This window comes from Cottoperca gobio, chromosome 21 (assembly GCF_900634415.1).
Source record: "Cottoperca gobio chromosome 21, fCotGob3.1, whole genome shotgun sequence".
Taxonomy (NCBI): domain Eukaryota; kingdom Metazoa; phylum Chordata; class Actinopteri; order Perciformes; family Bovichtidae; genus Cottoperca; species Cottoperca gobio.
In genome coordinates, this window is record NC_041375.1 from 18,465,612 (window position 1) to 18,477,013 (window position 11,402).

An 11,402-nucleotide genomic window follows, 5' to 3' on the forward strand; every position below is an offset into this window, starting at 1 on the left:
CTCGGACATGCACAAATCCTTCCAACGACACTGTCTGAAAGGGAATGCTCACTTTTTGGTTGAACTATAAACAAAAATATTAGTCACTGCTTTAAACAAATACAATAGAGATGGACAAAAAGCAAAATACACACTGGCTCAGATGTTGGTGAGAGCTGTGTGGTTTATTCAGTTTGTAGAATTACAGTAAGGAAGAAGTTTCTGCTGGAGCAGTAAGTGCGGGCAGTCCTGTTCAATAATAACGAACCTTAATGTAAAAATGCAGGAAAGAAAGAGTTCAGGCCTGGCAGTGCATGTTTAGCCATGGTGGCTGTGTAGGCCTAATATTTGTTTGTTTTGAATGAAATTTGCACAAAAAAAAGCAAAGCACACACTGAACACATGCAAATGACTACTCTGCAGTGGTGTCTGCAAACTTGTGATTTCTTATACTACCACTGGGGGGAGCCAAAGTCTAATTTTCCTGTTTACTTTCTTTATGTCTGAAACCACGGGTCTTCAACAGCGGGTACGCGACCCCTATGTGGTCCTCAGTTACTGCAGTGGGGTTGAATGGTTTTAATTAATTAGTCAATCAATTTAGAGATGAAATGCAATTGAAAAAGAGGAGAGAAATAAACAGTTTTATGGGTAATCTGAGTAATCAGAATAAGAAACATTTTATTGATCCCCGGGGGGACATTGGGTTGCATTACAGTGGCTCCATTCATTCATTCCATTTTCTCATAAAATAAAAATAAATAGCCTATATATTAACATAGAGAAGTTAAGGTAAACATTTTGATATTGTACCACAACATATAACAAAAAAATATATTGTAAAAAACAAACGGGACCATATATCTGTATAAATACTTCTTTCAACATTTTAAAATTGATTTTTTAAATTGAATTCACTCTATTAGGCATATATACCAAGACCTCAGCAGACAAAGCAGCACTTTTAATATTATTTATTTATATCAAAATAATTTATTATTTAATCGTTTTCATCAGTTAAACTATTTTAAGTTTTTATTTTATTTAAGGTAACTCACATTTATATAGTGCAAAGATACAGACTCCCCATGAATGGAAGAGAAACGTTGGCATAAAAAACAATTTACAAAAACATAATTCATGTTGAAATAGATCAACTCCAAGTCCAGTTTTTGCAGACTTCTTTCTGTATTTGGGGTCAGAAATGTCCATTTATTGATTCCTGAGTAGGTACCTAACCTGAGAGGAGTCTCTCTCTTCCCGCCCCCTGCCCTCACCTTATCACTGGCCTGTCTGCCCGCTTATAATTAGCATATGCTAATGATGCAGCTGCACACCGGGAGGTTTCACAGCTTAAAACAAACATACCGCTCTCTTGGAAGCAGCGTTCCAGGTGATGAACTTACAGAGCTGAGGCCATTCAAACATGAGGCCCAACGTGACTCGTCTGGTGCTGTTAGCGGTGTGTTTCCTCGGTGTGCGCGCGCTCTCACACGTGGAGGAGATGAAGAGCCAGGAGCGGCTCTTCCTCAGCTCCCTGGGGCTCTCCGGCCGGCCTCGGCCCGCGGGGAGCCACCAGTCCCGGCGCTACGTCCCCTCAGCGCTCTGGAAGATGTTCCGGAGGTCAGAGAACACGCAGGCCCGGGAGAGCGACCCCTGCACGGTGTCAGAGTACGGAGTCCGCGGGAACATCATCCGGTACGTTCAAGACCAAGGTAAGCTAGTGTGTAATGTTGAGACGTAAAGAACCAATGTGCTCATAAACAAGCAATTAGACAAGCTGGCATGTGAAGTGCCTCGAAACCTCTAATTAATTCAATGCAGAAATCTAATATTTTGTATAAATTATGCATTTAGGATCCAGTTCTTAAAATATGCACACCTCATCTTTGAATAGCACATGGAATTTATTTAGATTAAAATCAGACTAATCAGAAAAAATAAACTTGTTTTGTGGAGTTGTGTTTGACTCTTATATGTATTGCATAGCACTAATATTCCTTTCCATTTGGCCAATAACCTCCAACGTTTTTTTTCAGGCTGTAGCACAAATGGAGAAACAAATTTAAAATCAATTTTGTTTTAATAATCATAAGATTTCTAACTGTAAAATGTGTAATTGCCCCTGTAGTGGCCAAAGAAGGTGCTTCTTCACGCTATTCGTGTGAAAATCATGACACATCTTTGTTGTTTAAAAAAAAAAAAAAAAAAAAGCAGTTTCAGCTGAACTGAAGATTTGCACACAGGTATATGCGAGAGGGAAATAATACACATTATTTATTGATCAAAGTGTTATTCAGTAAAGCAAATTATTTCAGCTTTCAATATTTATTTTAAGAAAGCCTTGTTATTTTAAGGTAATGCAAATGTGTACGAGTAAAAAAAACTACTAAAAAGCGTGAGTACAATCACATTGTGTGTTTGAGAGCGAAGTAATTGGTCATGACGCATTATTCTTCTCCATGATTTAGGTTATCATGCAGCCCATCTCCACTTATAAACCCCTGCTGTTAAAATGCTCCTCTCCCCGCTGATGTTTTTGCAGGCAGGCTGGTGTCTGGCTGGAGCAGCAGCTGTCAGGCCTGTCTGGAGAAGCAGCTTTTCTTCAACATGTCCGTCCTGCAGCCTGTGGAGCTGCTGTCTCTGGCTCAGCTGGAAATCAAGTTCCACTGGAAGCCCTTCAGATCTGCAGAGCTCCTGCAGGGGCCTCGAACCCTCAGCGTGTCTCTGTATAAAGTGATTCGAGCCACGCTGAGGGGAGCCAATCCCCAGGCCAACCGCAGACTCCTGCTGTCCCAGTCCATCCAGCTGCAGCCTGAGTCCTCCTCCATCACAATGGACCTCACCTCGCTGGCAGAGAGCTGGCGCAAACCGGGACGCAACTACGGTTTGGTTTTGGAGCTCCTGCCTCTCAGCGTAGATGCAAACGAGCTTCTTCCTTTTCACCCCGGGAATTCCCTCCCTCTGGAACCGGCCTTCACCCTGCCGCTGATCCAGGCCTCGCTGGTGGCCGTGTCCCTCAACCCCCACCAGTGTCGCTCCAGACAGAGAAGAAGCGCCATCCACCTCCCAGTGACACTCAGCAACGTGTGCAAGGCCCGCCGCCTCTACATTGACTTTAAGGACGTGGGCTGGCAGGACTGGATCATCGCTCCGCAGGGCTACATGGCCAACTACTGCCATGGCGAGTGCCCGTTCCCGCTCAGTGAGAGTCTGAACGGCACCAACCACGCCATCCTGCAGACCCTGGTGCACTCCCTGGACCCGAATGGCACGCCACAACCCTGCTGCGTCCCCATCCGCCTCTCCCCAATCTCCATGCTGTACTACGACAACAATGACAACGTGGTGCTTCGACATTACCAGGACATGGTGGTGGATGAATGCGGGTGTCGATGAGGTCTGTGGACATTTCTGACAATCAAACCTCCACCAGTTCTTTTTTTAAGCTTCTTGGTCTCAACTTCTTAATGGGACTTAATGCTGTTTTGTTTGTTTGTTAAAGTTTCAATGTACAATGTTCTTTGCAGTCAATGGATTTTAAAGAATTTTTAACATTTGTATTTGTTCTCATAGAAATTTAGACTTATCTCTTAATAAGACTGCTGATGTTAATAAAAATTGCACTAAAGCCACACTGGAGGACTGGATTTGAAAGACAAAATCACTCATTTTGGTGCAGCTTTCTTTACTAATCCTCACTATAGATCATGGGTCTGAAAATGAAATGACCTGGGGGCCGCTGGCCAGGTTCTCCTCTACTGTCGGACCCCTCAAAGGCTTGGTGGAAAATAATCAATTTTTATTCTGCTTTTGAGCAGCAATCCAGCTGCCTTTACATGGTTTGTGCTTTATTTAATGAAAGACTTTGTCCTGTGTTTTTTGTCTCGAGGAAGATTGCCTATCATCTTTTTGAGTTTATATTTTTAGGATTCTTCCCCCGACAAAAATGTGACTCTTGTGAGACTGAAATGTCGAGTTTTATCATAATGTTATCCAGAATAGTTTCAGGCCTTATCTAAAACTCCTCTCCCTTGTCCCTAGACAGAATAAAAGACATTAGGTCCGGTAGTTTAAAATCTCACATTTGAGAAGCTGAAAGCCCAAAGACTGTTTGGGATTCCTGCTTGATAAAGCCCTTAAGTAGTTTCTGTTGATCTACTTATCGATAAAGCAATTTCTCAAATGGCCTGAAGATCCAACTTTCATCTTCTTGGGAAAACTATTAAATAGTATTACTTTTAAGACTATCCAAATACTTAAAATATTCCTCATGCAATCACATTCATCTTGGCATATTTTTTATGTAATCACTGCTTACTGTGGATTGTTGCATACATGTAAAAAAATCAATATTGATAGAAACATTCACATCAGTGAAAACTCAGGAAGTGTCGGCGTCTACGCGTCACCAGCGTGTTCCTGTGGGTTCACTGACGGACACCAGCAACTCTTTTATCTACTAAAGAAGAAATTAACTCTTATCTCACCGTCCTGCCTGATAACACCCCCCCACCACCCTAACCACCGAACCAGACGGACCACTGGGGTTGTCATGACGACGACCGGTCGCCACAGCAACCGGGAGAGGCAGTCTGGTTGTAATTATTGAGAGAGACGGAGAGTTTGGGGTCAGTGAAGGAGGAGATGAGAAGAGACCCAGAAGTTTCCCCTCACGTTACCAATACATTTCTGTTAATGTAAAAAAAAATGTTTTCTTTTTTTACGACTGTCTTTCTTCATTATTGATAATTACTGTTATTGAACTTTATTCACTAAAACATTAACTTTAGATTTTTTACTTTGGAAAAAATCTGTTTACACACTCTCAGTACTGAATCATATTATTCTGCATGTACCAAATCATAAATATTCAAACCCAAGACAGGTTTTTATCGCTACAACTCTGTCACATGGATCTTGAGTAGACGTTTAGATTAAAGTTCTGTGTTTGAACAGTGCCTGCCCCTACATCGCATTTGGGAAAGTGCTTCCACCCACAGGTAGTGAAGCGTTAAGGAGGTTGAATGAAGTGTTATCTGATGCACACCTTGTAGACAGGTGCCGAAGAAATCATGCAAAATAAAGTTTGGAAAATGGAATGTTTGAGAATACGACTTGGTGCTGACAGTGTAAAGGAAGAATGATCCAAATCTGGGTAGCAGAGGCCGAGATACATTTTAGTCCCTAGTGTTTGAGTCTAAAAACAATGAATCCCACACTTCCCATAATGCAACTTCATGTGTACGAGCAGTGGAGTGCCCCTTTAAGCACGGGTTTGCATGTGAAAATGACATAATTGTTTGAACAGCATTTAAATTGCAATATTTCAGTGTGTAGTTTAGACGTACCTCACTCTGAAATATAATTATCTAAATTGCTTTTTTTTACTCTAGTATTAGTGTGATTAAAATCATGTGACTGTCATTTTATTGCATTTTTAATACTTTATTTAACTAGGAAAATGTGGGATATTTGTCGAGCTGGGAGTACAACCAGTTGTCTTGCGCTCGTCACGCTCTAAAAGCAATCCAAACATCTGTCATTTCCACAAGACATTTGATCTGAAAGCAGTGAAGTATTAATTATTTTATTTTTAAAAACCCTTTCTTTATCCATTCCTTTTTAATCGCTCTCCCAGTTTCTGTAATCACACTGTTCTTCTGTGTAACAACTGAACTGAAACAGGAGTTGAATGAAAGAGAGAGTGGAGCAGCAGAGACGGAGACAGGAAAAGGAAGAAGCCTTAGGCTGTTCAACAGTATTCTGCTGTCAAAGACAAAGTCATTTCCACTTTACCCTCTGGGGCCCACAATACACACTCTATCTCTAACAGTCAGACTCACAGAAGTGTTTTTTCTTCCTGTCTCGAAAAACTCGCTCTCTCTCCTCGTCCCAAATGAATCTTCACTCGGTTACAGACGGGCCACGGAGTTAAATTATCTTTAAGCTTTACGTCGTCGGTGGTTAAGCCTGGGGACGCCCTGAGCTCCTTCAGGACTCTCGGAAAAAAAAGATGGTTCAAATCTTTTGTTGCTGGGTCGGTGACAAAGGGTGCAAGTCTGTTTTTAGCCATGCTAGCAGCGTGGAGCTATGGTCCCAACAACTGCTGGATGCACAGCTACAAAATGTGGCAGGATGACAGGATGAACTGTAATAACTTCCTTGATCCCTCAACATTTCATCTCAACTCTTCAGGTCAACATGTTTTTGACCAAAATACCTGCAAACTAAATGACTTCCCCATCAGCCTCATCTGTAAGATGTTGAACACTACATCTGATAAATATCAACATGTTAGCATGTTGACTTTAGCATTTCAACTCAAAGCACTGCTGAAATGATTCCAGTGATTCAAATATGAATGCATTGTGGTCTAACAAGCAGCCTTCTGACTTGTTACATACAGCTCACAAAGCTAAGAGCTAGTTGGGAATGAGGTGATTAGGAAGTCTAACGAAATGTAGCATTACCACTTAGCACACAAACACATGTTCTGTTCATACCTGTTAACCACAAATATCACAAATGATACATAAACACACACTTTTTATAAATCTGAGTCACGACCACAGTTATTGAACACAATGGCTAAAAGCTTTCTTCCTGTCATCCTTCCTCTGCAGTTTCTCCCACACGTGTACAGTCAATGAGAAATGAATAATCAATACCAGTCAAGATGGAGCCTGTGGTGCCAGCATGACTCAGCCATCCTGACTGGATGTGGCTTCTTCCGTCTGTCCGTCTGTATGTCTGTCTTCAGTTCCTTCTATCCTTGACTGTTTTCAAGGGAAGTGAAATGTGAATGTTACAGCTTACAATTATGGTTTTAGACAATAGTAAGCTTCCAACTTTGTGGAAACAGTTTGGGGAATGCCTGATGCGGATTGGCCTGCGCAAAGTCCTGACCTCAACCTCATCTGACACCTCTGGGATGAAGTGGAACACTGACTGAGAGCCAGATCACCCAACATCAGTGCTGGGATCAAACCTCTGCTGCCGGGTTTAGAAATCTGGTGAAAACCCTGAAACCAGAAGATTGGAGTCTGATATAGCAGCAGATTAGTGGCCAAGGTTCAGTACTAACATATGAGCGTGAAGTTCAATTGTCTGCATACGTTTGGCCATATCGTGCAGTTTCTGACTCGTCTTCTTAATTGTTATTTGGGTCAAAAAATGGAGATGCTGAACAGCATTTTAGAAATGACAATATCCAAGAGATTGTGAGCAAAAAGTCTTTAGTGGAAGGCTTAACATTTATTAAAGCAGTCATACAAAGAAGAAACCAGAAAACAATGGCGGTAAGTAACCACTGTACTGTGAATTCTGAGATGCTTGTGCTTTTACTGTTAATATTTCCATTTTAAGTGACATTTTATTTTAACTTCAAACCATTTCAGAGGAGGAAATTGCATTTTCAATTTAACAACATTATTCTGAAAGCTACTCATAGTTTAGTAAAGGATCTAAATACTCCTGACAATGAGAGACAATGTTCTTCTATCAACCAGCAGGGGGCAATGTGGCTTCAGCTCAAAGTCCAGAGCTGACTGGTGTGTGTGTGTGTGTGTGTGTGTGTGTGTGTGTGTGTGTGTGTGTGTGTGTGTGTGTGTGTGTGTGTGTGTGTGTGTGTGTGTCAATAATCCCAACATGAGGTAGCTGGTTAGCAGTGGGTAGGTGTGCTGAGCAGACCACTGCAGAGCCCATCAGTAATGAATCCTAGTCTGGATCAGATGTGTTTGTGTGTTTGTAATAATACAGATCTCCCTTGTTATTCCCACTTGTCTTGTGTCTTCCATGTCCCCGGTTTGCCTTTCTTTGTGAACATGTGTGTGCTTCTGTGTGTGTTTTTGTCTCTCATTCCTATTCTGCCACTCACACCTGGACCCTACCTACACCTGCACACCTGCCTGCAATTGACTCACCTCACCTGCATATCAACCCCGGCTTTTCTCCCACTCGTCTCAGCTACAGTGAGAGTCCTACAGTTAAGGCCTCTTTGAAAGTCTAGTTAACCTGTGATCTTTATTCGTGTTTTCAAGCCTTTCAAGCACCATCTTCCCTCTGCCTCATTTGATCCGACTATAAACCTTCTTACCTTCACCTACCTCTGGTCAGTGTTCCCACCTAACTGCATCGTAACAGGCATATTTTTAGTAAAAAAATCATAATGACTGGTAATATTAGTCAAATCCCCAAATCCCAATGTAGAATATGGTGTGTCGGTGTTGCTTACAGCTGCCACTAGATCACATATTACAGCACCTTTAATGTGAGTAGATGATCATATGAGTGGCAAAGATGACAGCGAGGCACTTGCTCTCTCTCAAACACACACAGACTCATCGTTCCATTGACCTCCATAGTGAGTACAGTAATACCCCGTCTGATAGGACAAGCACTCTGACTAATGTTCTGTCACCACACACACACACACACACACACACACACACACACACACACACACACACACACACACACACACACACACACACACACAAACACACACTTCTTGGCTCCCATATTTCTAATCCCTTTACAGTGTGTGTCACACCGACATGCATTTGGCACACATTCTATCACCTAATCAATGATAATGGAATCACTGTGTATCCTGCCCGGTAACACAAGCCTCTGAGTCATTAACATGCTAACATACACTTTCGGTCACACACATACATATGTTTGCATGTCGGAACATGTATGTACAATCAACAGCACACAATCAGATGTTACACAGTAGATCACTGTGCCGCCAAAATCCCAAAAGGGTTAGATAATATATATGTTATTTTATATTTTATATTTTTATTAGTATTAATTTATGTAAAAGGGGTCATTTGTGTTGATGGACACTTTACTGCCTTTATTTCGCTAACATCAGGCCGTGGTTTTCAGCAAAGAAGGCTGATAAAGTTAGCTACTAGCTGTTGAAGAAAGCAGAATAGCTACAGATACAGATACAGATATATTTATCAAGAGTTGGTGGAGACCAAAACAGAGATAAAAGCAGTGATAATATGTACTTACATTCATCAGGTGCACAGAAACACGACTTAAAACTAATGCTAATGTTGCTCCGTGTCTGCTGGATGTGTACTGTTTGCTAACAAATTAACATGCTAACTAGTCCATAGCTTTTTTCTGGGAGATGAGCGTTCAGATTTGAAATGACAGTTAAAGCATTGTTACTGACTGAAACTGATATGTGGTCATAGCTTTGGGAAGAACCACAGAGAATTTTGTATTCGCCTCCAGCCACACATCCCTCATCCACGTTGTTGTATCAGGAAGTGGTGAAGAATAAAGACCTTAATAAATCCAGCTGTCTATGGCTCTGTCTCACTGCCATTCACAACGGCAACACGTTGTGCCTAAATCAATCAATTTCAATGGAATCACCACGATGAGTGGATTTGCTCAAGATGGTGAAGAAGCTTGCGCTGCGCATTCAACTTCGGTGAACATTATGATAACATCTTTTGCATCAAACTGTCTTGACAGTGCTGACCTTTGAGGGCAGTGAGAGAACCTGGGGGGTATAAAACGAAGACAGCTGTATCATAGCTTCGTTGTACAACAGTTTATCACGAAGCTTCCAGCCTATTTTCCGAGGACGCATGAATGAATATAACTTTGTCTCTTTCTGGTATGACTGTGCAATCTGCTGTGCATCAACAACACTTAAGGAAATGCATAAAAGGTCTTCCTGAGTCCCAAATCGTGGACCTGGTCAGAATGGAGCCCAAGGAAAAGCTTCCCATAACCTGACATACAAACATTGACGTTTTTCAAAAAACACACTTGATTCAAAAGACATCTGGCAGCAACATTAGGATCAATGAATGCACTGCTGCAGTTGAAAAGAGCAGCAATACATATCATTTTACCTGCGAGTCACAAAGCACACTGGATCCTATCTGATCTGATTAGACTGAATATTGTGACGACTCCTCCTGCTTCCCTGCTCTGCTTCAGCGGAGGTCGTCAGTGAGAGCAGGTTCACCTGAGCTGCTCGGCTTGGAAACCTTTAAAAGCTGACCTGCTCAGTCCTGCTCTGCGTCAGCTCCAGCACGGTTCCCTTTGTGGGTTTGTTTTTCTTTCTTAGTTTTCAGCGTGCAACATTCTTCACTCATCATCTTCACTCGTCTTTAATAGTTTTCTCCATCCCTCAGTGAGAGTAGCTCCCAGCAGCTTTGTGAAAGGGTCTTAAGAAGAAAAACTCTTAGCTCAGAACTTTTTGGTGCCATTTAGAAGAACTCCTGGTGGTAAAATAAAATACTCTGCGAATACGGCCTCTGGATGTCAGCGTGAGTTGTGGCCGGCGGTGTGCTGTAATGAGGTGACAGCAGGTTCCACCAACACACGCTTTAACATCTCACCTGGACACACACACACACACAGAGGTGACACCATTACCCCTGACCCTACAGCCTGCATCTGTGTGTGTGTGTGTGTGTGTGTGTGTGTGTGTGTGTGTGTGTGTGTGTGTGTGTGTGTGTGTATTTGCAGTGGGAGGGACCGTGGCAGTTGGAGTATATAATTACAAAACATTCGGCTGAGCTGCTGCTTCACGCTGATTCAGTTCAACACATTCACATCAATTCCTACACAAATATGATTTTAACGAGCATGTAATAACAGTGTCAGACAGTCCGACACAGGTCACCGACCCTCTTCAGGTTAATGCGTCCCTTTGCCATATTTATGAAGAACGGTTTCAGTTCAGTGAGACAGCTCCATGACAGGAAGTGTGAAATTTGTCTTGACTTCCATTTATATAATTGCTGGAGGATGAATGAACTCAGTTAATCTACTGTTGCTTTGGAATAATTGTGCGACTCAGTGAAGGAAGCCACCTAGCTTTTTGGTTAACTTGTAGAAACTAAATGAGGATTATGTAGTATACTGCTTATAGTATACTCAAAATATTTTGTGCTTCTCCGATTCTGCAGGAGACAAAGGTAAAACACTAGTCGGGTTTCCATCCACATGTAACGCAAATTTCAAACAAATCTCCCCAACAAATCTGCATAAGAAAATACAAATGAGTTTCCATCTACTTTGGGTGCCTTGAAATAAACAGTTGGTGACGTGTTCATTCTTTAGTCAGCTACAAACACACACCCCTGAACCAATGACATCACTCTGCTAGCTGCTATACCCAAGTTGGTTCAACCATGACAGCTTGTCTGCAGCCACATGTGATAGGATGATTCATTCTTATATCATTTGCTTGTCTGGAAGGTAACTATATTTAATAAAATATTATACTTCATGTAGCTACATCATGGTTTATTCGCTAATGCTGGACTGAGACTAAAGGAGTTTCTTTTTAAATGGAGTTGCACCGCGCACATGAGGACAAACTTCACAGATGTTCTTCTCTCTAATCTCAAACACGCAGACGCCTCAGGATATTA

The 11,402-nt window shown here is 41.9% G+C and overlaps 1 protein-coding gene across 1 annotated transcript; it reads left to right on the forward strand.

Moving 5' to 3' along the window:
- Positions 1-1,303: 1,303 nt before the first annotated feature.
- gdf3 (growth differentiation factor 3) lies at positions 1,304-3,621 on the forward strand. The gene is made up of 2 exons (XM_029458904.1): positions 1,304-1,694; positions 2,525-3,621. The coding sequence occupies exons 1-2, from the start codon at positions 1,406-1,408 to the stop codon at positions 3,376-3,378; spliced, it is 1,143 nt and encodes a 380-aa protein (XP_029314764.1). The 5' UTR covers positions 1,304-1,405; the 3' UTR covers positions 3,379-3,621.
- Positions 3,622-11,402: the final 7,781 nt, after the last annotated feature.

Bases quoted from the DNA above. Each gene is read 5' to 3' on its own strand.
- gdf3 (XM_029458904.1), top strand. From the start codon at position 1,406: ATGAGGCCCAACGTGACTCGTCTGGTGCTGTTAGCGGTGTGTTTCCTC. The intron at 1,695-2,524 runs GTAAGCTAGTGT...ATGTTTTTGCAG, and splicing joins CCGGTACGTTCAAGACCAAG to GCAGGCTGGTGTCTGGCTGG.